Source organism: Peromyscus leucopus, chromosome 3 (genome assembly GCF_004664715.2).
Source record: "Peromyscus leucopus breed LL Stock chromosome 3, UCI_PerLeu_2.1, whole genome shotgun sequence".
NCBI lineage: Eukaryota > Metazoa > Chordata > Mammalia > Rodentia > Cricetidae > Peromyscus > Peromyscus leucopus.
Window position 1 is genome coordinate 53,690,532 of NC_051065.1, and position 24,969 is coordinate 53,715,500.

General features: G+C 45.0%; 1 protein-coding gene across 1 annotated transcript; it reads right to left on the reverse strand.

Moving 5' to 3' along the window:
* Positions 1-340: 340 nt before the first annotated feature.
* On the reverse strand, positions 341-15,236 carry LOC114691037 (aldose reductase-related protein 2). The gene is made up of 10 exons (XM_028866149.2): positions 15,024-15,236; positions 12,986-13,153; positions 11,781-11,897; positions 10,942-11,019; positions 6,316-6,438; positions 5,943-6,049; positions 5,221-5,302; positions 4,274-4,357; positions 3,652-3,734; positions 341-652 (listed from the first exon to the last, which is right to left on the reverse strand). The coding sequence occupies exons 1-10, from the start codon at positions 15,087-15,089 to the stop codon at positions 610-612; spliced, it is 951 nt and encodes a 316-aa protein (XP_028721982.1). The 5' UTR covers positions 15,090-15,236; the 3' UTR covers positions 341-609.
* Positions 15,237-24,969: the final 9,733 nt, after the last annotated feature.

Below are 24,969 nucleotides of genomic sequence, written 5' to 3' on the forward strand. Positions count from 1 at the left end.
ACTGACTCTAAGGCATGATGGGGTAATAAAGACACTGACTCTATGGCCTGATGGGGTATTACAGGCAAGGTTGGGGAGTGACCAGAAGAAAGTGACAAGAAGGTCACAGGGAAATAGAAGAAGTAAGAAGACTTGGGCAGAGGAGGTCATCAAATTGCCTTGGGTTCTCCGTGAGAGCACCTGCCTTTGAAACTTGGTTTTAGCCACTCACTTCTCAGGGACCTCAAGCAAGCAAGCTCATGGCTTTGCCATGCTTCCATTTTGTCTCGTGTGAAATGTGAAGAATAAGAGTTGGCCCAACGAGTTCACTCATTCAACAATCACCTCAACACTTGTTGGATATGTTTGAGACTGTTATGATTTTTATTGTTTTATCTTTATATCCTCCAATGTTACCAGAGGTTCTGGGGTTTTTGACGAACATTTGGTCAGTTTAAATTAGTAAAAGAAATACCCATTTGCTTCTCAGAGTCACATTTCCTTTCATCACAGGAAATGTGGTTCAGCATTGCCATTAAGTACAGCACAATGTCAGGCAGGCTTGGCTCAAATGGGAGTCCAGGAATGAGTGAGGTGTGCATCAGCAAAGCCTCATCAGATGGTTTAGCTTCAGTATTCCTCATTGTAGGGATATTCTTCCATGTTTAGTGTCCTGCAGCAACAAGCATGGAGAAAACGTTAGTGTCATCTAATGGTGTTTTTTTTTTTTTTTTTTTTTTGACAGGGTCCCTTGTATCCCAGTCTGGCTCTGAACTCTACACAGCAGAGAACAACTTTGAACTTATGATCCTCCTGCCGCCACCACCAGAGGACTGTGATTAGAGGCAGGTGCCACCGGGCCTAGTTTTATTTTTTTTAATTATTTCCTTTATGTATTGAGATTATAATATGATCATATCCCTTCCCTCTTCCTTTTCCTCACTCCAAAACCTTCCATATGCCTCTCCTTGATCTCTTAGGAACGTGTATGTATATACATAAACATACATGTATGTAACAACAATTAATGAAAAAAGAGGCCATGGATTTGGAAGAGGCCTGGTTTTATGTACTACTGGGGATCCAACTCAAGTGTCCATGCATACCAGAAAAACACTCTCTCAACTGAGCTGCCTCCCCAGTCCAGGCATTCTTACATGGAATAAATAAGAATGTACTTTCTATGTGCTTTCTCAGCCTCTCCACACCCCATTCCCTGGAACGATTGTTGGGGAATATTATTTTAAGGTGTGTTGCTTTTGTTTATGTTGCATTTGTTTAACTCTGTGAAGCTGTGTTACTGTGCCTGTCTAAAACACCTGGTGGTCTAATAAAGAGCTGAATGGCCAATAGCAAGGCAGGAGAAAGGATAGATGGGGCTGGCTGGCAGAGAGGATAAGTAGAAGGAGAAATCTGGAGGAAGGAGATAGAGGAATGAGAGAGGAAGGAGGAGGACTTCAGGGCCAGCTACCAAGCTACCCAGCCACCCAGCTACACAGCCAGAAACAGGTTAAGAAGGAAAGAAAAGGTATACAGGAATAGAGAAAGATAAAGGCCCCTGACGCCAAAGGTAGGTGGGATAATCTAAGTTAAGGAAAGCTGGCAAGCAACAAGCCCAGCAAAGGCCAGGCATTTATAATTAAGAATAAGCCTCCATGTGTGATTTATTTGGGAGCTGGGTGGTGGGCCCCTCAAAAGAGAAAAAACAACTAACAACAAACTGTGACACATAAGTGGCTCCAATACCATGATCTTCTCTCAAACTGATGAGCAGAGCATTTGAAAAGAGGGTAGGGAAGTATGCAGTGGCCAGGGTCTCAGAAACAGGCCCACTTGCAAACTGTTCATTCCATATTACAGAAAAGTAGGAAATCATGATGAAATCAATAGATTGGTTGTTGTATTATAGTTGTTGTATTAAACAAGACAAATTAAGTCATGAGCTAGGATCTCTGATAAATCCTAAACTTGTATTCAATGGATATTTGCTGTATTTGGTATTATCATTCCTAGTCAGTAAATAAGGAATCAGAATTGGCAAAGTTATGAATCTATCCTAGACTTCATAGTTACTGAATGACCAATCTATTTCCTCCACTCACTTATAAGTATCTCACATTACCTATTTGATAATCAAAAGGCATCATAACCATGTCTCAAGCCAAATCCTTCACTTCTAAATGACAATTCTGCTCTTGAATTGCTCATGCAAAAACAAAACAAAGCAAGCAAAACCATGTTTGTTCATTTTATTTGGCAAATTCAGTTGGCTGTTTTCTGTTGGAAGCCAGATCCAATTATTGTCCTCTCTTCACCAGATTGTTATAGTAGGCTCCCTGTGGTCTCTCAATGCAGAAGTCAGCTTGGAACTTTTCAGACACGTCACATCCTCTCCTGGCTTCTAAGTGCCTTCTATTCTAAAATCAAAATCCTTCTTGCAGTGTGTACCAACTGCGTGCCCTTAGCTTTAAGGCTGAATTCCTTTCTTCCCACAATAGCCTTTACTCATCTGCTGCTGCTTCCCTGGCCCCCTTATTCCAGTGCCCTAAATCCACTACCTCAGGGCATTTGCACTCACTGCTGTAATCGCCAAGAAAGGCGTTCTCCTAATACCACATGCTGCATCTTTTGCCTCTTTCAGCTGTGACTTGACATATCAGCCAAACTGCCCCCTGGGTCATGACATATAAAACATCTACTCCAGCAGGATGCACCACTTCCCTATTTTACTTTCCTCTACGGCATTTGTTACTGTCTGACATACATACTTAAAGGTACTCCAGCTGGTGCTACAATACAGGCTTGGGAAGCATGAAGTTTGTATAGTGTGCTGTGCCAAACACCTAGAACATGCTGGCACATAGCACATTGCAGGTAAATCATTAATGAATGAGTGAGTGGATAAGTGCTTCTGCCTCCAGAAAAGGAACAGTGTTGTGGAATACTAGTTGAAGATATGTTACATTCATTTATGTTGTGGAATATTTGATGATGCAAAGATGTGTTGTATTCTTTTATGTGACATTTGTTTAACTCTGTAAAGCTGTGTTACTTTGCCTGCCCCAAGCACCTGACCGGTCTAATAAAGAGCTGAAACACCAATAGCTAGGCAGAAGAGAGAAATGGGTGGGGCTGGCAGGCAGAGAGAATAAATAGGAGGAGAAATCTAAGAAGAGAGTGAGGAGTGAGAAGAGAGGAAATGGGGAGGAGGACATCAGGGACCAACCACCCAGCCACACAGCCAGCCATGGAGTAAGATGGAAAGAAAGATATATAGAATAAAGAAAGGTGAAAAGCTCAGAGGTAAGACATAGTTAAAGAGAAATGGGATAATTTAAGTTAGAAAAACTGGCTAGAAACAAGCCAAGCTAAGGCTGGGCATTCATAAGTAAGAATAAGTCTCCACATATTTATTTTGGATCTGGGTGGTGAGCCCCCAAAGAGTGAAAAAAACCAACTACAGAACATCATGTTCTTTCTTAAAACTCTGGCTCCAGGTATAAAATTCATAGAATTAGCAGCAATTAGCAGTCATGACTTCCCATGACTCAAACTTTATTTTTTCACAACAGAAGATAGTATTTGAAGATAAAGTTATCCTGGATGTCTTCCAACCCTTCTAGTTAATCCTCTGCAGCTTCAGAAAGCTCATACATAACCCTACCCACTTACTCTGGCAGCAGGCAGGCCCTCCAGTTTCTGTTGAAGCTGAGGATAGTGGCCATCTCCTGGTCACTCAACTGGAAGTCAAAGACCTGGGAAGACAAGAGTCCCAAAGCTCCTTAGCAAGAAAAGGGCTGGTAACTGAGGCTGTACATAAGCTCTCACTACATACAAACCATTTCTAGTTTAAGAACTGAGTTATTTCTAGGGTTCAGAGTCACAAAATCTTAGTTAACAATTTGTCTAATCCTTGAAAGACACGTGGATCTTTCCAGAAAGACATTTCTTCAAGTCCAGTCCATTCAGCTAAAAGGTTGCTGGGAAGGCCAGGGCAGTCTGCACTTAGGATAGTCTATGGCCCTTGATCTAAGTGCTCATGGGAAAGCAAGGTTCTTCTCTGTGCATAAAGTACACCTATGCTCAGAGCTGACAGGGCTTCTCCGGCCCCACCCTCATCTCATTTGTGGCTCACTGGTGCTTTATCTCAGCTCTGTTGAGGCCAGTTCCCTGGCACAAGAGTTCATAAGATGATGAGAAGTTAGGGACGTCACTGATGTTGCAGGATAGGATGAGAAGCCTACTGAGAGTCCTCCGATACATACACGTAGCAGAGGGTCAACCAGGATCTTACCTGAAAGTTCTCAAGTATCCGAGCTGGTGTCACAGACTTGGGGATCACCACCACATTCCTCTGAATGTGGAACCGAATCAGAACCTGTGCACAAAAAGTGAAGTGAAGGCATGTGCTCACTAAAAGAGGAGAATTGTGGTTTAAATGAGGATGAACCCACAGGTCCATGTGTTAGAAAACTTGGTTCGCAGTTAGTGGAACAGTTCAGGAAGGATTAGGCGTGGCCTTGTTGGAGAAAGTATGTCACTGGGGGTGGGCTTAAGGTTTCAAGACTCATGTTGTCCCAGTGTGCTCTCATCTTCCTGCTTGTGGGTTAAGATGTGAGTCCTTAGCTTCTGCTCCAGCACCACACCTGCCTGACTGCTAGCTGCCATGTTCCCTGCCATGATGGTGATGGGCTCCTATGCCTCTGGAACTGTAAGCTCCAAATAAACCCTGTTTTCTGTAAATTGCCTTGGTCATGGTGCCTTTCACAGCAATAGAAAAGGAACTAATACAAGGACTATCTCTGCAGCTCCCTATGGCTTCTTTATCTCCCTTAATCCTGAAAGATACACCATGATTTCTCCAGTTAGAAGTGAGGATGTGGCAGGGAGCTGATGAAGAGTGGTGGTTCTCATTGGACACCACCAGCTGGATTTCCCAAAGATGCCAATAGACTTATATTTCCCACTTCTTCCTCTCTAAGGGATTAAAAGAAGGCAATATAAAGAATAAAGCAAGACTATAAAAATGTATTGCAAAAAAAACCACCAAACAACAACAACAAAAACACCACACACCTTTAATCCTAGCATTTGGGGGGCAGAGGCTGGCAGATCTCTATGAGTTTGAGAACAGCCTAGTCTATAGAGTAAGTTCTAGGACAGTCAGGGATATACAGAGAAACTCTCAAAAAAACAAAAACAAAGGGATTGCAGGATTAAAATGGGAGCGGCATATTTTACCTGGGCTGAGGTTTTCTTGTGCTTTGCAGCAATCTCTTTAATCTTGGGGTCCTCCAGTAGTGAAGGGTCTTCCGGCTTGGCCCTAAAGGCAGAAAGATAGCTGGAGTGAATAAATCACCAGGGCTGTTCCATGCACTGAATGAACCCCATTTCCATGACAGTGTCAAGTCTGAGCACCACAGCCTTCTCCAACTGCAAAGCAGGCAGGGGAGCCACCTGGAAGCTTTGTGTCTTTCCTGGGGTCCCATCTGTAGGCTCTGGAGCCTCAGGAATTCGTAAGCATGCTCTAGCACTAAATAGCAGAAATGGAGCACTCTTAAGAGATAAGGCATCCTGTCTTTTATAAAAAAAAAAAATTGTGCCCCCCCCCCCCCCCGCCCGCCCGCCCCATAATCAGATTTGGGTTTGTCAGATATATTGCTATAGACACATTTTTTTTTTCCAAGTGCATAAGAAATTCATACCAGTCAGGCGGTAGTGGCACATGCCTTTAATTTCAGCACTGGGAAGGTAGAGGCAGGCAGATCTCTGTGAGTTCGAAGCCAGTCTGGGCTACAGAGTGAGCTCCAGGAAAGGCTCCAAAGCTACACAGAGAAACCCTGTCTTTAACAACCCCCCCCCCCCCCAAATAAAAAGAAGAAAGAAATTCATACCAATACTAGCCAATTATTAAACACTAATTTTAAGAGTGATAAAAGAAAGTCACTGCTCTGAAACCTCACCAAGGCCTATGTGGAGAGCCCAGGGGGCTGTAGGCTGTGACAGTGATGCCCTTGGAGTGGCAGTACTGGATCAGTTTCTCCTGGGTGAGGTATGGGTGACACTCGACCTGCAAGAGAAAACACCTGTCACTAGGGAAGTGGGCCTTCTTTCCTGAGTGGCTCAGAGGGAACTCCAGGCACAAGAAAAGATCAATACACAGGCCAAATACAACCCACTGATAGATGTGCTACAGACCAGACCAGAGATCTGCCTCCCACCTCCCCGAGCATCCTGAACACAGGCCTCAGAGATGAGACTCAGGAGATTGTATGGAAATTGCCTCCCAGTGTGGAAGCAGTCACAGAGCAGGACCCTTCACCAAAGAGAATTTACCTGGTTGGTCACTGGCTTATGTTTCAGTCCAGGCTTGTTCAGGAGCCTTTCAATCTGCACGTGGTTGAAGTTGGAGACGCCCAGGGCTTTCACCAGCCCCTGGTCCACCAGTTCCTCCATGCCCTGTCACAGTAAGGAAGACCGTTTGATGGTTGTAGGAGGACACAGGGATGCTGACTTGGCTTAGTCCTTGGATAGGAGGAATGGATAAACAACCCTCCAGGTTAGGTAAGCTGCGACACTAGAAATGTCAGTCCTGACAGTCGATGCCCGTCAAGGGGCAGATGCTACTAGGAGTGTATGCTACTGTGTGTGTGTGTGAGAGAGAGAGAGGGGGGAGGGAGAGGGAGAGGGAGAGAGAAATATTGGGGACTGATGCTAGGGTCATTCAGGCACTCTGCTATTGAGCTACATCTCTGGCCGCTTTTCTTTTCATTTTTAAAATTGAGACAGGGTCTCTCTAATTATCCAGATTAGCCTTGAACTTCCTCTGCAGGCCAGGTTAACCTCATCTCATGATCCTCCTGCCTCTGCCTCCTGCACCTGGGTTACAGGCCTGTGTCATCAGAACCAGCTGCCTATCTGGGTTCTGACCCCCACTTTCCTCTACCATGTAGCTTGTTTCCTAGTGGGGAGACATGCAGACATATCAGACCCTAGCAAGGCACCCAACCTAGGGCTAGGTGGGTCTGAAATCTGGCCAATTGACTACTTGCCCCAACCATGACTCTATGTTAACCCTAAGAATGGGTATTTCTAAAAACAATTTTGCCCAGGATGAACAATTCACAAATTTGTCAAGATATCATACTTGACTGTGGCAGCCACAAACTCAACATGTACTTGTAATTCATTTATTACAAGTCCCTGCCGAGGAGTTTGCAGAATATAAAAGTACACAGTGTGTGTCTTTCAGTGAGCCATCAGCCTTCACAATGAGGCTGTTTGGGCTCATTTGACAGTGGGCATAACCCTGAGCATCAGTGTGGGAAGGAAGGAATCCATGTGGGTCCCAGAATGACAGGATAAGCAGAGTTTAAATTGGGCCTGAAAAAAAAATAGCTCAAAGGAGGGAATCCATGAACAGAGCGCAAAAGAAGTCAGAAGCAAAGACTAACAGTGGAAACCATGAGAACTGGGTAGTTTCTCAGCCTTCCTGCAACTTGGAACCCTCTGAAAGCTTAAAAAAAAATGTTGCTTGGTGTAGTAGCACATAAATTTTATCCCAGCCAGCAGGCAGCCTGGTCTATATAGTGAGATTCAGGGCAGCCAAAGCTACATAGTGAGATCTTGCCTAAAAAAAAATAAGTCTTGCGGTAACATTCCAGCCCCACTCCCAAGCTTCTTAGTGACTTCCTCTGTGACACAGCATTGGAATTAGGATGTTCAAAACTCCCTGTTGAACTTAGTGTACAAAGTTGAGAGCCACCAGGGTGAGTGAGGAAGGACTTTGGTAGGCAGAACTGTCAAGCACTGACCAGGAAGTGGAATGAGATAATTTTAATGTGTTTGTGTCCTAAATTAACTTTGGTTTGCATGTATGACCCACCCTACCTTCTTTACATTAATTTCCCCTCCCCTCTTCTGGAGTTCAGTCAGTAAGGTTTCTATTGGATTGGTTGTTGTTCCAAAGGAACTGCTCCATGCTGGCCTGGCTAATCCTGCTGTTCCCTAATCAACACCTACAGCTTGTCTACATATGCTCTAAAAAGGTTGCAGTTAGCACTAATTATTGGATTCAGCCTTAGGACATAGCACTAGGCAAGTCAGGGATGTCCTTAGGTATCTGACTGTGACAGAATTGTCATAGTTAATTCAGTATAAGAACCAGAGCTTGGCTGGTCTCCACATCTCACTATGAAATATTAACTGAATTATTACATGGTCACGTATGACAGTTATCATGTCAAGTTATTACTAATAACTTGTTTCAGTGCAAAAATGAGCGCCACACAGACCACTCTTTGTTGTTTACTCCATGTGTATAAAACCACTCTATTGTTCATTATGCCATCAATCAAAGCAGGTGGCTTTTAATGTTGCTGGTCACTTTGGAGGCCTTTAATTTTTCCTTTTCCTGTCGAGGTCAGAAAGACTCAAGGAAATCTTCAAGACCCATTATAAATATAGACAGATTTTTGAATTTTATTTTCCTGCTGTGTTAGTGACTGAACCCAGGGCCTTGTGCTTGGGAGGTAAATTCTCACCAGTGACCTAACTCCACAATTTCTAGATTTCGCCCTAGATTTTCTTGTAACCCGCTTTCTGTTGCTAGCAGATATAATTAATGATTTACTTGTTAAGAATAATTCCTTTCAAATATATCTCTAGGTGTTTTGTTGTCTTTTCCAGGAGAGACACAGATATCTATTCAGCCCAGATGGGGTGCCAACGGCAGACCATATGACCCGAGTCCTTTGGGTCTACCACCCAAGTCTACGCTGGTAAAACAACTCATTGAACTGGTTTCTCACAGGACCAAGAGTGAGGAGCTACCTATAGCAGCAGGGGCAACTTCAGAGCTGCTACACCACCAAAGAAAACGTTTTTCTAGCAACCATTAACCCCTACATGTCCACATGCAAGAGGGGGGCCCTGTGTGCTAACTCTTGAGCTGCTCCTGAGCCCCTGCTCTTCCTCACGATCCCCGTGAACCCTCCTCCCACCCCCATTTCACGAGGGAAGGTTAGCGGGCCCAGTCTTGTGAGGGTCTCGTGTTTACAGGAGATTGCTCTGTTAAAAGAAAGCAATAAGCCGGGCGGTGGTGGCGCATGCCTTTAATCCCAGCACTCGGGAGGCAGAGGCAGGGGGATCTCTGTGAGTTCGAGGCCAGCCTGGACTAGAGTGAGTTCCAGGAAAGGCGCAAAGCTACACAGAGAAACCTTGTCTCAAAAAACCAAAAAACAAACAAACAAAAAAAAACCAAGCAATAGCCGTGGTCTGGCCAGAGCACAGCGTTCCACAACACTAGGGCTGCCAGCCCAGCCATTATAAAACGTCAGCGGCGGCTCTGCTTCCTCTCCGTCCCTTCCACTGTTACTCACCGTGTTCTCCATACTATCCTGCTACCTCCAGTTAAAATTCAGAGTAGCAAAAACACTGTGCTGGTGTCTAAACACTTTGGGATAAACTAACCATAGTAGAATTACATTTAATGTCATTCTATCAGTTCCCTCCTCTTAGGAAAACCCGTGTAAGTCATTCTGAAGTAGGGAGACACAACCCAAATTCAGGGCTGCTGGACAAGCAACACATGAATTCTTGGGATCTCTGTCACTGCTTGTTTCATGACTAGCTCGTTCACTTTTTCCACTGTTGATGTTTGAAAGCGCCCACCACCTATTTAGCTTTTGAACATTTATTTTGGACATCAAGTATTGGTCTGGGTTCTCCAAAGTAACACAGCTGGTAGATTGAATTGTTTGGGTTTTTAAAAAGCAAAGGTGCTTGCTATTTTCTGATGTTTAGATATATGCTCACTGTTTGCCAAGTACGGTGCTAAAGATTTTGGTAACTGGACTTTTGAGTCAGATAGAACTGCTCTAATTTTAATTGTGTCATACCCCTGTTGCGTAACTTGATGATGTCCCAAGTCTTCTGGTTACTGGTTTCATCATTTGTACATAGGGAAAGTAACATTCCCTCACAGGGTTGGTGACTAATGCACCGTAATGAAGCTTTGGATGTTAGCTCTCTTCATCCTTATCACACCCTGAAGGATATAGACAGTAGAGTGTATTATGTGAGTGTGTTCATATGTGTGCAGGAACACATGCCATGGCAAGTGTGCGAAGGTCAACGGACAACCTCAGGTGTCGTTCCTCACCTTTCACCTTGTGTGAGACGGGTCTCTTTGTTTTCATCTCTGCGTATACCGCACTAGCGGGCTGGAGATCTGGGGACTGTCTGTCTTTCCCTCCTATCTTGCTGTATGAGCACGGGAATTACAGACATGTGCTTCCACACCTGGCTTTGTGCGCATTCTGGATCCTTCTGCTTGTGCAGCAAGCACTAAACCACTAAGCCTTCTCACAAAAAGTCCATATATAAGAATTAACTGCCTTGAAGGAGTTCAGTCTTTTCCCTAGGCTAGCTGGGTGTGGTGGTGCACGCTTTTAATCCCAGCAGAGGTAGGCAGATGTCTGAGTTCTAGGACAATCAGGGCTGCACAGAGAAACCCTGTCTTGAAAACCCAAAATAATAATAATAATAAAATTATTTCCCTTGGCTACTCAGCTAAAGTGTGCAAGTCAAGACAGCATCCCTGTACCAAGTGCCTGCCCTTAGTGTCAACACAGCATATGCTTACCACAAACTGAGGAACACTGTATTTCTTGTCTCAATTAAGATCCTAATAGTCACCTCAAAAACAAAGAATTTTAATCCCAGAACCTGGGAGCCAGAGGCCAATGGATCTCTGTGAGCTCCAGGCTAGCCAGGGATACACTGTGGAACCATCTCAAAAAAAAAAAAAAAAAAAAAAAAAGTAGATGATGCCAGATGAACCCTAAATCCAAACATGGTAAGGAAGGAGTAGGAAACGAGACAGAATTACACACAAGGCATGTGGGCCTTTTCATACCGTAATGACAACATCTCCATTGGACAGTAGAAGCTGGAACCTACCTCCCAGGCATCCAAGAATGTTATCTTACTGGTAAGGACATTGCCTTGATCGTCTTTGGGGAATAACTCCTTTCCAGGCTGTAAATACAAAACAAAATGCCCATTGGCTGAACCTGCACTATGACGCAAGCCTCCAGGACAGTGAAATACCAAATACCCACACCTGCTTAGCATTTGGTCAGCTTCAATACCATCGCTATCCCAACCTACCGTGATAGGTAAATCCTAAATTACAGAAACTGCTGGACTGCTTCCGGAATCTACTACTGTATGTCAAAGATACTATCAGGAATTTCCATCACTGTGGAAATGAATGCAGCGTACCTGAACCCACATGGACCCGGAGGAAATTTTAATTTCAACATCACTAGGCATGGGCTAGATCTGAATGGTACAGTTTGCTGAAGACTGTAACCAGAGCCTGTCCTTGACTCCTCTGGAAGTCCAGAGCTTGGGTGGTTACCGTCACCCTAGCTGTGCATGAGTGAGGGGGGCAACTGAGAACTCACAGCCCTTCATCCAGCCCCTCACAGCAAGCAGAAGCAGGGCTCTGGGTGCTGAGTAATGGGGGGTTTGTTTTGTTTTGTTTTGTTAGCATGGATTTAATACTTCCCAACATCCTCATACTTGGGCTTTGCTCTGGGAAGTCACTCCCTAGGCACACTTTGCTTGGAAGGAGTGTCGAACACTAAAATAGAATATGCAAGAATAGCCAAAGACATCTTTTGAGAGGGCATCACTGGACCTGGAATCCACAGGAAGTTGGCAGGCTTCTCCCCTGCCCCCCTTCCCCCCAGCCCTATCTCAGAGCCATAGAAGGTGTGGAGAGCAGCTCGAACCTGAAGTCCCTGGGGCCAGTGAATCAGATAGAGGTCCAGATAGTCCAGTTTCAGATCCGTGAGGGTCTTCTGAAAGGCTTTCTTTAGTAGTTTCCTCTCAAAGCAGGTGGGCCACAGCTGCAGGGTGCAACAAGGAAGCATTAGGAACTGGAGAGAAGGGGCCACGCTAAGCTCACCCTCCCTGCTCCGAGATTTACAGTCTGATCTCACCTCAAGACAAGCTATTTATATTTAACCAAACAGTCTAATTAACATACATGATCTGATGTGCAAGGTTCCGAGGGCTCAGTGAGTCAGGTTATTTCCTGCGTGTTCAGGGTGATTTGTTTTCCCATGCTTACCGAATTCTGTGTATTTCTTAGATCACTTAGCATTCTGATGATATTGGGGTTTAGTCCCATATCTCCAAGACACCGGACCCTAATGGTGAATTACAAGGAGTTTAAGTGGCCACTCTGTACAGTGAGTCTGATTCTCACACCAGATGCTGTTTCCAAGTGGGTAGATTGTCCCAGCTAGTTATACCCAAACAACAACCTCACACTCCACTTGCCTCTCTCCTTTTTTTAAAATAGCATTTTATAATTCACCCTTTACTGAACTGAGATAAAAAGGTATTCCTATGTAATGATTAAAAAAAGCTCTCTCTACAAAGCCACTGAGAACACAGTACTGAGCAGTATGGCTCAGGGCCCATCCCTAAGATTTATTTTATTATTTATATGTATGTGCCTATGTACACATATATGTGAGTGGATGCCTGTAGAGGCCAGAAGAGGGTATGGGATGCTTTGGAGCTTGAGTTACAGAAGCTGTGAGCCACCTCCTGTTAGTGCTAGGAACCAAATTGCAGTCCTCTGCAAAAACAGTATGCACTCTTAACCCCTGAGTCATCTCTCCAGTCCCAGGACCCGCCCTTGATGGCACCCCTAGCTTCTGACTAGGTAGAAGGATCCCACTGACAGAAAGCAAGACAGTGAAGAGCACTCAAACCTCAACAGAACCATCTTGTTATGGGAAAGCTAACATTGGAGGGTGGGCCAGCAGCGGAACCTTCTCAGTACTGACTTGGAGTGTGGATCTTCACGCCCACAGATATAGCAAGAGCAAGGAAGGAGTTTAGGAGAATGGTGGATAGGGCTCTTGGTATGGACCAGATTATTCTACTGGCTTTGAAGTCATGTCCACCAAGTGGGCCATTGTACCTTGCTGACAATGAAGAGGTCCTCCCGCTTCACAGCCTTCTCATTGATCTTCTCTTGGAGGGCTTCTCCTACTTCATGCTCATTGTAATACGCATAAGCGCAGTCAATATGGCGATATCCAGCATCAATGGCCACCTTCACAGCTTCCTTGACTTGGCCTTGGGGAGACTAAAAGGCAACAGAAAAGGCCATTGGATGCTCTTATGCCAAGACTTTCCTCACCAGACTCCACACAGCCCAGCTTCTGAAAACTACAGCGTTGCTGGGGGACACTGGGGAAGAAAACCAACTTTTCAAAGGAGAAGAAAAAGTGGACCAGAATGTTCACCACCACACGTTCTCTTCCTACCTAAAAGTCAGTTCCCATCAAATCCACCAGCTCTTAAAGAGTCTCTTGTTTCTGAGGTGACAGATGGCTCCCACTGCAACTTGCAAAGAGCCAAATTCAACTCTGAAGTGACCCAGAGGAATTTCAGCCCCAGACCACGTGAAGAAGGTGGAGAATGATAAATTCAGACTCTGCCACACAACAGTGTAAATGGACAGAATACTGTAGACTTCTTTTTTAAACAAAAGCCAAACCACTGGGTGTGGTGGCCCATGTGTGTAATCCCAGCATTTAGGAAATAAGAGGCAGGGGGATTGTGAGTTTGAGGCCAGCCTGGGGTACATAGTTGCCTTCAAAATAAAACATGAATACAAAAAAGCCTTCAACCAACCAACCAACCAACCAACCAAAGATCCTTCCTCTCTCACCAACTCTAAAAATTTCTTGGTTAAGTATCCAACACAGAAAAGCACCACAGAGATCTTGTCTGCTTCCCTGGGACAAGAAATGGCCTCTAGCCATTCAGAAGTACCTGGGCCCTCCCCTCATACCATACCTGCCTTTCTACAGATAAGAACAGACTCATTTAGGTCAATACCACCTCCTTATCTTTAAAACAACTCCCTTGTCCAGCTCTCCGTCTAATTTTGAATTTCTGAGAGTTTCTTCTGGTAAGAGTGCCTGTCAGCTTGGTAGAAAGTGAAATGTCTGTTATGGAGCAAATTCAAGTAAGATTTCAACCCGGTGCTGAAACAAGGCGGTGTCCTATCTGTGTCCCACGGGCAGATGAAAAGACAGCACAGGAGACAGAAGTTAAGTCCCCAGAACAGGAGACATGGGCTCCAAAAACAGCTCCTCGGAGAGGCTCACACCTGTAATAACATCTGGAGGCTGAGGCAGGGGGATGGCCAAGTTCAAGGCCAACCTAAGCTCCAGGGTGAGTTCTAGGGCAACTTAAACTCCCTGTCTCCAGAAACCAAATAGAGAGCTCCTGGAAACGAGTTGGCCACTGTCCCGTTATCACCAAGGGAAACGCAAAGGCAGGGTTGGGAGATGGGACAATATCAGACTTGTCTCAACAGAGGCTGGGGAATCTGCTTCTCTGGAAAGGAGGATGGGCCAGGGGGCATTCTGCCAGGGGAGTAACATTGCCAGGCAGGGCCTGAGCCCAGGCTCTGTGGTCTTTGGGCTTAGAGTTTAATGTGCCCGCGAATCAGATGGAGTCTTGGTAAGGGGCAGGGGCCAGTTCAGTAGCCTGGGCAGGGGTCTGAGACTCTGCCTTTCACACAGGCTCCAGGCCAGATGCTACAGACGGAGTCCTTCCCTGTTGGCAGCAAGGAAAGCTGGGTCATGTGGAACTCAGCGTTCTGTCTTTGAATTACTCAGCAAGAAAAAAACCCAAAACACAGTCAAGACCTAAAAAATGTTGGGTGTCTCATAAGTTCAGAGGAAAGCTTCCTAAGAGAGTAACTGCGTGGAGCGTTTGTTTTTAAAGTCCAGGGACAGCTGGAAACTTCACATTTGTTGGAGAAGTTATCATCACGGCTCAGAAAAACCTGTCTGAGCTTTGAGGCCTGAAGTGGTACAAAAGCCAACAGCAACTTGGGTCCTGGCTCTAGGATTCCAAACCCTCAGCAGATACTGGGGAAAGAGAAGGAAATGCCAAGACTCTCCTTGAAGACAGCAGGTCTCCCAAGACAGCACACTCACCTGCCAGGTGCCCAGGCCCACGATGGGCATCTTGGCTTTGGTACTGAGCTCCACGAAGGTGGCCATGGTTGCTGCCGAAGACTTCCTGAGAGAGCCGATGTCTGTGTGCTGGTAATGAGCCTAGTGGAGGCTTTATGTCCTGGAGGAAGAGGCAGAATCTTATTGCATGAGCAAGCAGCCACACCCAGGGACCGGCTCCGAACAGGAAGTTTATCTCCGTCTTCTGTAAGACTGAAGAGAGTGAATGAGGATTAATCATAACCCAGTAGGAAGTCTCCCTCGTGCAGCATGAATTACTCTGGAAGAGCTACTTAGAGGTTTATGAACCTAAACAACACGGGGCGAAAGGTCCTCAAGATGCATTGCTCAGTTTGCTTGAGATGCAACATTCCGTGGAGAGTAGTGAGCCCTGTAGATATTCCAAGAGGTTAAAGCATGCCAAAGTTTTCAGAGGCAAAATGAGGAAGGAGGCTTTCATCAGTTATTTTGAGACAACTGTGTCGATTACAGAAATCAACAACGGAGGTGCTAGTCTGAAGTTAAAAGACAGGCAGGCAGGGATTGTTGCAGGGGGGAGAGAGACAAAGTGTGTGGGGGACAAGACACTTTGAGCAAGGCCATGGTGTTTCAGAAGTGTCTGTTTTCTGTCTTTTTTTTTTTTAAGTTTTACTCATCTAATTGCTGGAAGGTTGTAAAAAACAAATTTCCCCTGTTAACCAGCAGGTCAGGACCCTTTCTTTCATAATAGTCTCTCTCTTTTGTTTGAGATCTGACCAGTTATATTTATAATGACCTTTTACACTTTTTGTGCTTACATTAAAAAAAACCAGATTTTTGTAAATACAAATATTATATATCACCGAGGAAAATGTGAACAAGAGAGACAATTATAAGATGGGAGTATAAAGCACATTTATTCCCGTCACTCAAGACATCACTGCCCAGTGCTTTTCCCTCAGATCTTTCTCTCCCTGTGTATTAGTTTTTATGCACTGCACTCACGTTTTCAAAGTTGACACCGTAAGACAAGCTCATCTATCATTTAGAGTAAATCATTTTAAAAGTGCTTTTATGCCAAACATTCTAATATTTTATTTGATTTTGCCATCATTTATCCTGCCATTTCCACTATTCTTGGATATCTGCTTGATTTCCAGCTGGTTTCTATTATGTATAAATAACATTTCAAAGTATATCATTGCAGTGAGGCATTGGACACAGAGTCCTTGAGATAAATCTTTAGAAGTATACACGCAAAGGAAATTTGTTTCAGTTTATCTTGTGATGTCTGGGTCCAAACTGATAGTTTTTTCTAAGTGGGAATTTTCTCTTCTGCCATTTATTGAATAATACATATTATTATCTTACCTCCATATTTATAATTCTCTAATACTCCTGTACAAATGTTCTCGACTTTTATTTGTTGATATTATAAAACTAATACGTGCCCTCTATAAAGAGGAAAAAATATCAAAACAAACAAAAGATTTTGCAGAGTTGTAAGAGAAGAAAAGTTGTTCATATTTCAAATTTAGAGATAATTATCATTAATAACATTGGGGTGTAACTGGAATGTCTGGATGACTGGAGAAGTCCCAGACCATAGAAACACCATACCCCATACCCCATTTCCCAACATGAGTCTAGGACAGAAATATCAAGCCCACGATGGGAACCCTGACCCCAAGGATGCCTACAGTGACAATGGCCAATAGCCTGGTGTGTGCCCAAGGCAAATTCAGTGTCTCCCCAGAACAGTGCAGAGAAGAGCTCAATTGTCTGTGGAACTGACTGAAAGGAGACATAGCTCACATCATAGTCAGCAAGGTTAAGGTTGCAGTGTGTGTATAACTTAATATATTCGAGAGAGACAGAGCCAAGGCTGAGGCTCTCTGTCTAAGGATTTGATGGTGATATGGACATCTTAGGAAGACTGATCATATCTGAGGACCCAGATTAATTCTTAGGATGTGACCAACTTCAGGTAGATGTCACAGCCAAGCCCACCTCACACTGAGACATTTTTTTACATGTTGCCCCACCCCATTGAAATCCCACTGACACCAGGGGAGATAAAATCCTAAATATAGTAGATTTGAATCCATATGTAAAGGGAAGTAAAAATGAAATACAAGGGGTCAGCAGTAAACTAAATTGAAGAAGCTCCATTTATTTATTCTAAAGATGCTGCAGGCTCCTTGATGTTGGCTAGAACATGGTTCAGGTCAAAAGCCAGAGTTCCTTGGGCTAGCTGTAATCATCTTTACAGCCAACTTCTTAATCTGACCTAACATCCAGACTTCTAGATAAAATTCCAGATATTTCAAAGCTTGATACACCTCTAGCATCCACCCGTCAGCCTCAGAATGGACAAAGCCTCCACATCATACTCTCACAGAAGAGAGTGCTCTACCTTGCTGTAGTCCACACACCCGATGCTTCTCCCGGTATCACTGGTAGTGTTGACCAGTGGATTTCTTCTTAGCCTTTCCTCCTCTTTCCCCTTCTCCGTTTCTTCTTTTCTTTCTCATGCAGCCAGGGCTTGTCTCAAACTAGCCACATAGCTGAGAATGCCCTTGATCTCTGGATCCTCCTGCCTCTACCTCCTGTACTGGAATTACAGGTTTGGATTGCAGAAGTATCTGTTTCCTGTCTTCCTAATTTCCAGTGAGTTCCAGGTTGGAGAGGTCATCTTGCACCCACATTGGGCAGCTCATAACCGCCTGCACCTCGAGTTCCAGGGGATCCAATATGTTCTTCTGGCCTCCTTGGGCATCTTCACTCACGGACACATATCCACACAAGTACACATAATTACAAAACAAATAAATGTAAACCTTTCCAGACTGCCATTCCACAACACAATGATGCGCACTCAGAGGACCCCTGTCCCCTTGGTGGCTTGGCATTCATGTGGCTCGGTGCTCTTGTGGCTTGACACTCATTTCTACTTTCCCAGGTTTACGATTTCATTGTCCCAGGCATCACAGTTTGCTTATCCATTTCCTTCTAGAAGGGCATAGAAGTTTCATCCATGTTAATTTTTCTGTTGGTTCACAATGAGTCAGCAATTTACCCATAGATGACTATTGGAAGGCTAGCTAATGTGATCAGCTAATGTAAACAGGAACTTGGTCACTGGGGGAAGGAAAATAAGAGTGTGGCCTGTTGAGTGTTTCCAGAGGAGAGGGGACAGTAAAGTCTTGGTTGTGAAGATTGCCATTCTAGATTAAGTTCAAGTAGCATTGGAACAGTTCTGACCTGACTGGAGCCAGCTGTAACAGTAACCCAGGGAAAATGACTTAGGCCATGCCATGATGTGACATCATTTTGGGTTGACACAGCGAGGTATTTGTGTGTGTGTGTGTGTGTGTGTGTGTGTGTGTGTGTGCTAGTTTTGTTTGCTTTTTTTTAAGATTTTATTTATTTATTTATTTATTTATTTTTTTATTTATTTTTTTATTTATTTATTTATGTATATGGACGTATGCCTGCATGTATGTCTGTGCACCACATGCATGCCTGGTACCCTTGGATCCCCTGGGACTGGGGTTACTGATAGTGTAGCCACCATGTGGGTGCCGGGACTCAAGCCTAGGTTGTCTAGAAGAGCAGGCAGTGTTCTTACACACTGAGCCAGGTTTCCAGCCTCATACTTTGAATCAACTATAGATGGTTTAATAAAGGCTTGCTTAGATACTTTCTAACTTTGTTAATTTACCAATTTACTCCTGGCTTAATTTTTATTATTGTTGTGTATGTTGACATGAAAGTGCATGAGTGTGGGTGTGTACCATGGTGAGCATACGGAGATCAGAGAACAATTTTCAGGAGTTGGTCCCTTTTAAGCTTGTACGACCTTTTACAGAAGAATTCCAGCCTGGGAGAACCAAGAAATCCCCATGCCTAAATGCTGGTGGTGGACTATTGGCTTACTTCACATAAACCCAGCCTTTCTGATGGTGTTAATGACCCTGACAGGACTGAGAACTGGTTGGAGGTCCCTCCCCGAGGATGTTGTGAGCAGCTGGAGATGACCAAAGTGGAAGAAATGGAGCAACAGACAACGCCATCAGACATTATTTATTATAGCCCTCATTTTCAGGGGACATTTGTCCTGGTTGTTTGCAGTAGCTTAGTCTGAAGTAGGGGAGCCTCCTACTTCAACACATGTGGTAGTGACCAAACCATTCATGTATCTGCTAAATATGTGAGTTTAATTGAGAAATGTGTCTCTCAAAGTTAGTAAGGCATTTAATAATGAAACTGCTCCCTCAGAAGATGCCTGCCCACTTTCCAAGTTGTCCCTTGTAATGATATCCAACCACCGGGCTCTGCGTGTGAAGAGTTTCTGGAACAATGCCCACGTTACTCACACTTGTTCCTGGTTGGGTCAGCCCTACTCTATGCTAGGATACAGTTGGTCCTGCCTTCTAGGTGTTCCTGCTGGAGCCAGGCTGAAGGACATAAAGTAGTTTCTGTACTGAAAGGTCCCAGGGGCCCAGGGAAGGGTGTATAGAGCTCCTGACCCATCCCCTCTCCCCCCTCCCCCCATAAAGCACAGCACTGCTGTAGTGCTTCCAAGGTTCTGAGGGAAGGCAAAGAGAAGAGCTGTGTGTCTCAGGACAGGCCACTATCACAACAGCCAGCCTGGACAAGAGAAACTGGTTAGGGCAAGAAAAGCAAGAGGCACCCCCATGGGGGACATTTGGGGTCCTGTGTGCAGCCAAGCAGGCCCTGGTTACTTCTAGGTAGACATAGCTTCTGGGGTCGTTTGTGGTCATGTGACCTCTCCTGCACCCGCAGGCTATTGAGGCCTTGGAATGTCAATTGCACGCTAGATTACAGTCTCTGTATGCAATGTTGGATAAAAACTTGAATTTTATTAAGATGTTCTTCCCTAAGAAAGTCAAAACTGATAGTCTTATTTATTTATTTTTGAGGCAGGGTCTCATATAGCCCAGGCTGGCCTCAAACTTGCTTTGAAGCAGTGGATGACCTTGAATTTCTGATGTTCCTACCTCTACCTCCTAAATCCTGGGATTAGACATGTACCACCACTCCATGTTTTACGCCACGCTATAGGTTGAGACTAGGGCTTTATGCACGCTGGGAAAGCAGTCTACCAAAGGAGCTATATTTCCAGCCCCAAGTCATATATTCTTTAGGAAAAGGCACAGAACAAGAGTCCCGGGACCAAGTCCAGAGCAAGTCATCAGCTCTGCCTGCCATGCCTTGAGACTAGACCAGAACATTGCTAGTACTGCCCTCTGGTGTGAGCCTTCTAGGAAAGAACTGGTTTGTAATAAGACATTGAAATATCAAAACACAAACCCCTCCAGAAATACTGTAAATATTCCTAAAATCATGGAAATACTGTAAATATTCCTAAAATCATGGAAAACAGCAAATCCAGGAACATTCTTACCAGGAAAATCACAGTGATTCATTCCATTTCCCGTCAGGTCCAATCAGGGGAAAGCATACATCCTGACCTACCTCCAGCCTGTGATCAAGCACATCGGTACAGATGGGTCAAACAAACTTGTTCAGGGGAGTGAAAACATGTGGCTTGTTATCTCCCATAAACAACAGCCTCCAGCATTTCGGGAACTATCTGTCCTTGGGCAAGAGGCTTGCAGATCAGAGGCATTTTTGTTTCCTAGATCTCTTAGTAATTAAAACTTAAACTGTAACCTTGGCTCTCATAGCTTCACACTTCCTAACGTGGGGCAAAGCAGCTTTGGCATTGAGCCAGGAGGAATCTCTTTTGCCAAGATGTGGGGTTTCTCTACTGTTGGTATGGGCCTGTGCCTAGCCTCCCAAGCTTGTCTGTTAAAAAATGGTGCCTTCAAGGGACAAGGGGTCACATATCAGAAAAGTTAGAATATTATTTCATCATACATATTCTTTCTTGTCTAACTCAAGGATTAAAAAACAAAACAAAACTCCAAAGTAATGGAAACACCTGCTGCTCAATATTAAAGGTCACAAACGCCAAAGCAGACCTAAGGCTTGGTCTCCAGAACTTTCTCTGTAATAGTAAGCTGTGACAAAACTCAGAACCTGTGGACATCTAAAGGATTTTACAAAGGGATCTCCCAGATTACAGGAGCAAGTCTCGTCTGTCTGTTCCTTTCCTTGCTTAGAACAGCTAGGGCAGTCTCCCCAAGGTGATCCAAGTACTCCACCCTTCACCAGGATGGGGTGAGGGGTGAGGAGGCTTATTGTGTGCATGTAAGTTGTGACCAGTAGAGGGCAGCAGAGACCACACAGCTGGCTTTTCAAGACCATACTATGAAGCATCCCCTGGGGTCCTTCTTTCTGGGGACAGAGACTGAACTCTGTTCTACTCATGTGAAATTAGCCATTCAGAACACAGTCTGGGACTCAAGGCCAGGCTCAGAGGTAAGACCAAAGCAATTTTCAGACACTGGCAAATGTCTTTGAATCCTCATCAGTTCCTGTTCTGTGTGCCTTCTCTGCTTCTCCAAGCACAGTTAGAAGCTGGCAGCCTCGGTGGCATCTGTGAGCATGTCAGAAAAGCAGGGCAGAATCTGGATGTTTATGACATTCCTAGGTGATTCCTGTTCACAGGGAATTTGAGGGTCTTGTCATGACCACCCTCCCCTCTAGATGCCTGCCACCCACAAGCCTCCATTTCTGATCCTCATCCTCTCCCACCCCTGTACCCTGCAGCAACACAGGAGAATGTTCTGGTTGGTTTCAGGGTTCAAGAGAGGAAGACTGTCGGTGTGGGCTCCAGTGGGAAGATCTGACATTTGTTTTGCAGGGGACTCCCAAGCCCTCACAATGTGCTTCCAACCTTCAGCTCTATGTGCCTTTGGGTGATGGCTGAGAAAATGAATCCCGGGGCAAGATGCCCATATAAATATATTATATATTACCATCGCAGGCTAGAGCTAGTTTGTATAAATCTGTGACTTTTCAGTGTGAAATGGTTGTTCTCTTTATTGTGTTTGTTAGCTAGCTGTTTGCAAGAGAGGAAAGACACGTCAACACTTTCAGGTTGTGACATGAAGCCTGTTGGGACTTTTCTTTGGGTGCTCAAATCTCAGAGGAAGGACTTTTGCCCAGAAGGACATCTCTCCCTGTTCAGATCCTCAGGTTCTAGGGGGAAATGCTGTTAGGTGTGTCTTGGGTGGGCATTGAATACTGTGAATTCCTTCTGAGGTCTGTATCCTGCAGCTAAGGGATTTGGAATATCGTCTGAGTTGTGGTGTAAGAGGCATCCCAGGGTCCTCTAATGGTTCTTGGCAGTGGCTTTGTGGGTCCTTTGGGAAGAAGGGCTTGCTTAGGAGTGCCCGTGCATGACTTGGGCTGAGAAACAAGCAGCCTTGCAGTGGAAGAACCATAGCCCACCAGGAGAGGGCGCCACGGTTTCGGTAAACAAGTAACAGGCAGGACGGGCTGGCACTCCACCAGGCTGTCCCTCCCCCCCCCCCCAACCCAAGGCTTTGTTCTTTCTCTTTTCCAGAAGAGACATAACCCAGGTAAAAAGCGACTGTGAACTCCAGAAACTGTGTCTCTCAAGCTCCCTAAGATGCGTGCATTTTCTAACTGTCCCTCCCCCAAACCTGTCACTCACTCAAGGTCAACAGTCACTCCGCCTCAGTCTCTCCCTCCTTTTCCTCCTGACCCTGTCTGTTTCCTGCCGCATTCCCGTCTGTGGTTCTGCTCAGCCTAAGGAGGCGAGGCGCTTTCTGGTATTCTCTGTGCTGTCCACTGCACTATCCACACCGCAGCCCTGGAGCCTTCCTGCTCTGCATCTTCCACAGCGTTGTCTCCACTGCGCCCCAGGTCATTTCAGATGCCCCAAGCCCAGCGGGCCCGTGGGTTCTTCACTCCCTTCTTGTAGTTCAGCCTCTCCCCCATCCCCCATCCCCCACCCCCTGCAAAAAAACAAAAAGTGGATTCTACAACCTTCTTGTAGTTCAGCCTCCCCACACACACCCCTGAAACACACACACACACACACACACACACACACACACACACACACACACACACACACACAGATTCTTGCTTGGCCAAACTGGTCAGGCTTCTGAACGCCTGTTAGGTCCATCTGAGAACTTCCTTGAGAATCCAGTTTGGCAAAGAACTCTGTGAAGTCAATTTAGTAAGTGCTCCTTGTCCTCGGTATCAGTTCATCTTCCATATCTGATTAGCCTACCACTCTCCACCATCCCCCGCAGAGGTCATGTCTGAATACCCTCCCTCAAGAATCCTGTTAGATCAGTTGAGCCAAAGTCATCCTTACCGCTGGCGCCTCCTCAGTAATTTTCCATTCGCCAGTACAAAACTGCTCCTGGGCCGGGGTGGGGTTCCATTCGCTCACTGAATGCAGTGTTGAGGCTGCGCTCTCTCCCCACGGGTAGAATCTTGTGCGTGGAGGCCGTCCTGCCTAGTTGATGTCTCTGAATAGTAACAATAGTAACCACTGTTGCCTTCCCGGCCGGGCAAGGCCTTCCCACCATCCTGAGTTTGTCCCCATGTCCGTTTCCCCCTCTTCGAGCCCTCTGGGTGATATCTATGCATTAGGTGCCAATCGCTTCTTAACTCAGACCCCCTGTACTGTACCTTTCCCCATGAATCTGGAATCTTCCTGAGAGCAAGATCCAAGTGCGGTTGACTGAGCATGGTTTGCTGGGGAATACGTATTCTTCAATAGTATTCATTTGTGAGTGAATGAATCAGCTAATAAGTGAACAGATACGGTTCCCATGGCAGGGGCAGTTGGAAATGAATCCACAAGATAGATTCATATCCTGTCAGGACAACTGGATTGTGACTTGGAGTAGAACATAAGAATTGTATTAGTTCAACCAAACTAAGGATCTCAGGAATTGTTACAGATATTGTTCTTATAGATAGTTCCTTTTAACGAGGATCCCAAGAAAGTGGTGTGTGTGTGTGTGTGTGTATGTGTGTGTGTGTGACCTGCGCACACACACCACAATAAATGTTTTAAAAGGAATGTTTGCAACCAAGGGAAATCTATAGTTGAAGCCAGCAAAAGTATATACAACAACAAAGCTGACAAGAAACAGAAAAAGACTGAATTTCTTGAGGAAAATTGTTTCTAGGAATAGCTGTTCCTAGAGGGGCCAAGCATCCCTGTTATCTGGACCTTGGGGGAGCTTCCAGATCATAGGGTTTTGATTTTAAAACAAGGGAAATCCCAGGAAAGCCTAAATTGGTCCCTTTACTTAGGAGGTCAGATGCCCAAATACTATTATGTGGGGGAAAATAAAACATATGGGAGTGAGAACCAGATAGTTACAGAAATAACTTGAAATTGAATAAATAGAAGTCACAAATTATTAACATGAACCATTAAGTAGGGCTATAACCCAATTTACTCTTTTGGAAAGTGCCTCTAAACAAGAACTCTATAAGTCTTATAGAAACTTGGGGTGAAAACTAAGAGAGAATTAGATGTGTTCTTCAGGGAGGGTACTCCTGAAAGCCTGGACAGGTGTGTAGTGCACATGATCATGGGCTGAAGGCTAATGCAAAGCTTACTCAGTTCATTCTATTTTTCAGACTCTGATGGGGCCTCTACCCAGTGCCCCATGGACCATGGCATTTTCCTGGTTTTATAAGTTGGAGCAGCATGTGAGCTTGGTTTGTTTCCCCTTCTGTCTGTGGATGTCATTTCTTCACATCGAGTGAGTGTGTGCGGTTCTCTGCTGAACAGTCTAAAAGACCCTGTGAAGGTTGTCTTAGTCACTCTTCTATTGCTGTGAAGACATCATGACCAGCTCTTATAGTCCAACTGAGTTGGGGCTTGCTTACCGTTTCAGAGGCTTAGTCCATTGTCATTGTGACAGGGAGCATCGGGCATGGTGGCATGCAGGTGTGGTGCTGGAGAAGTAGTGCAGAGCTACATCCTAATCTTCAGGCAGCAGGAAGAGAGAGG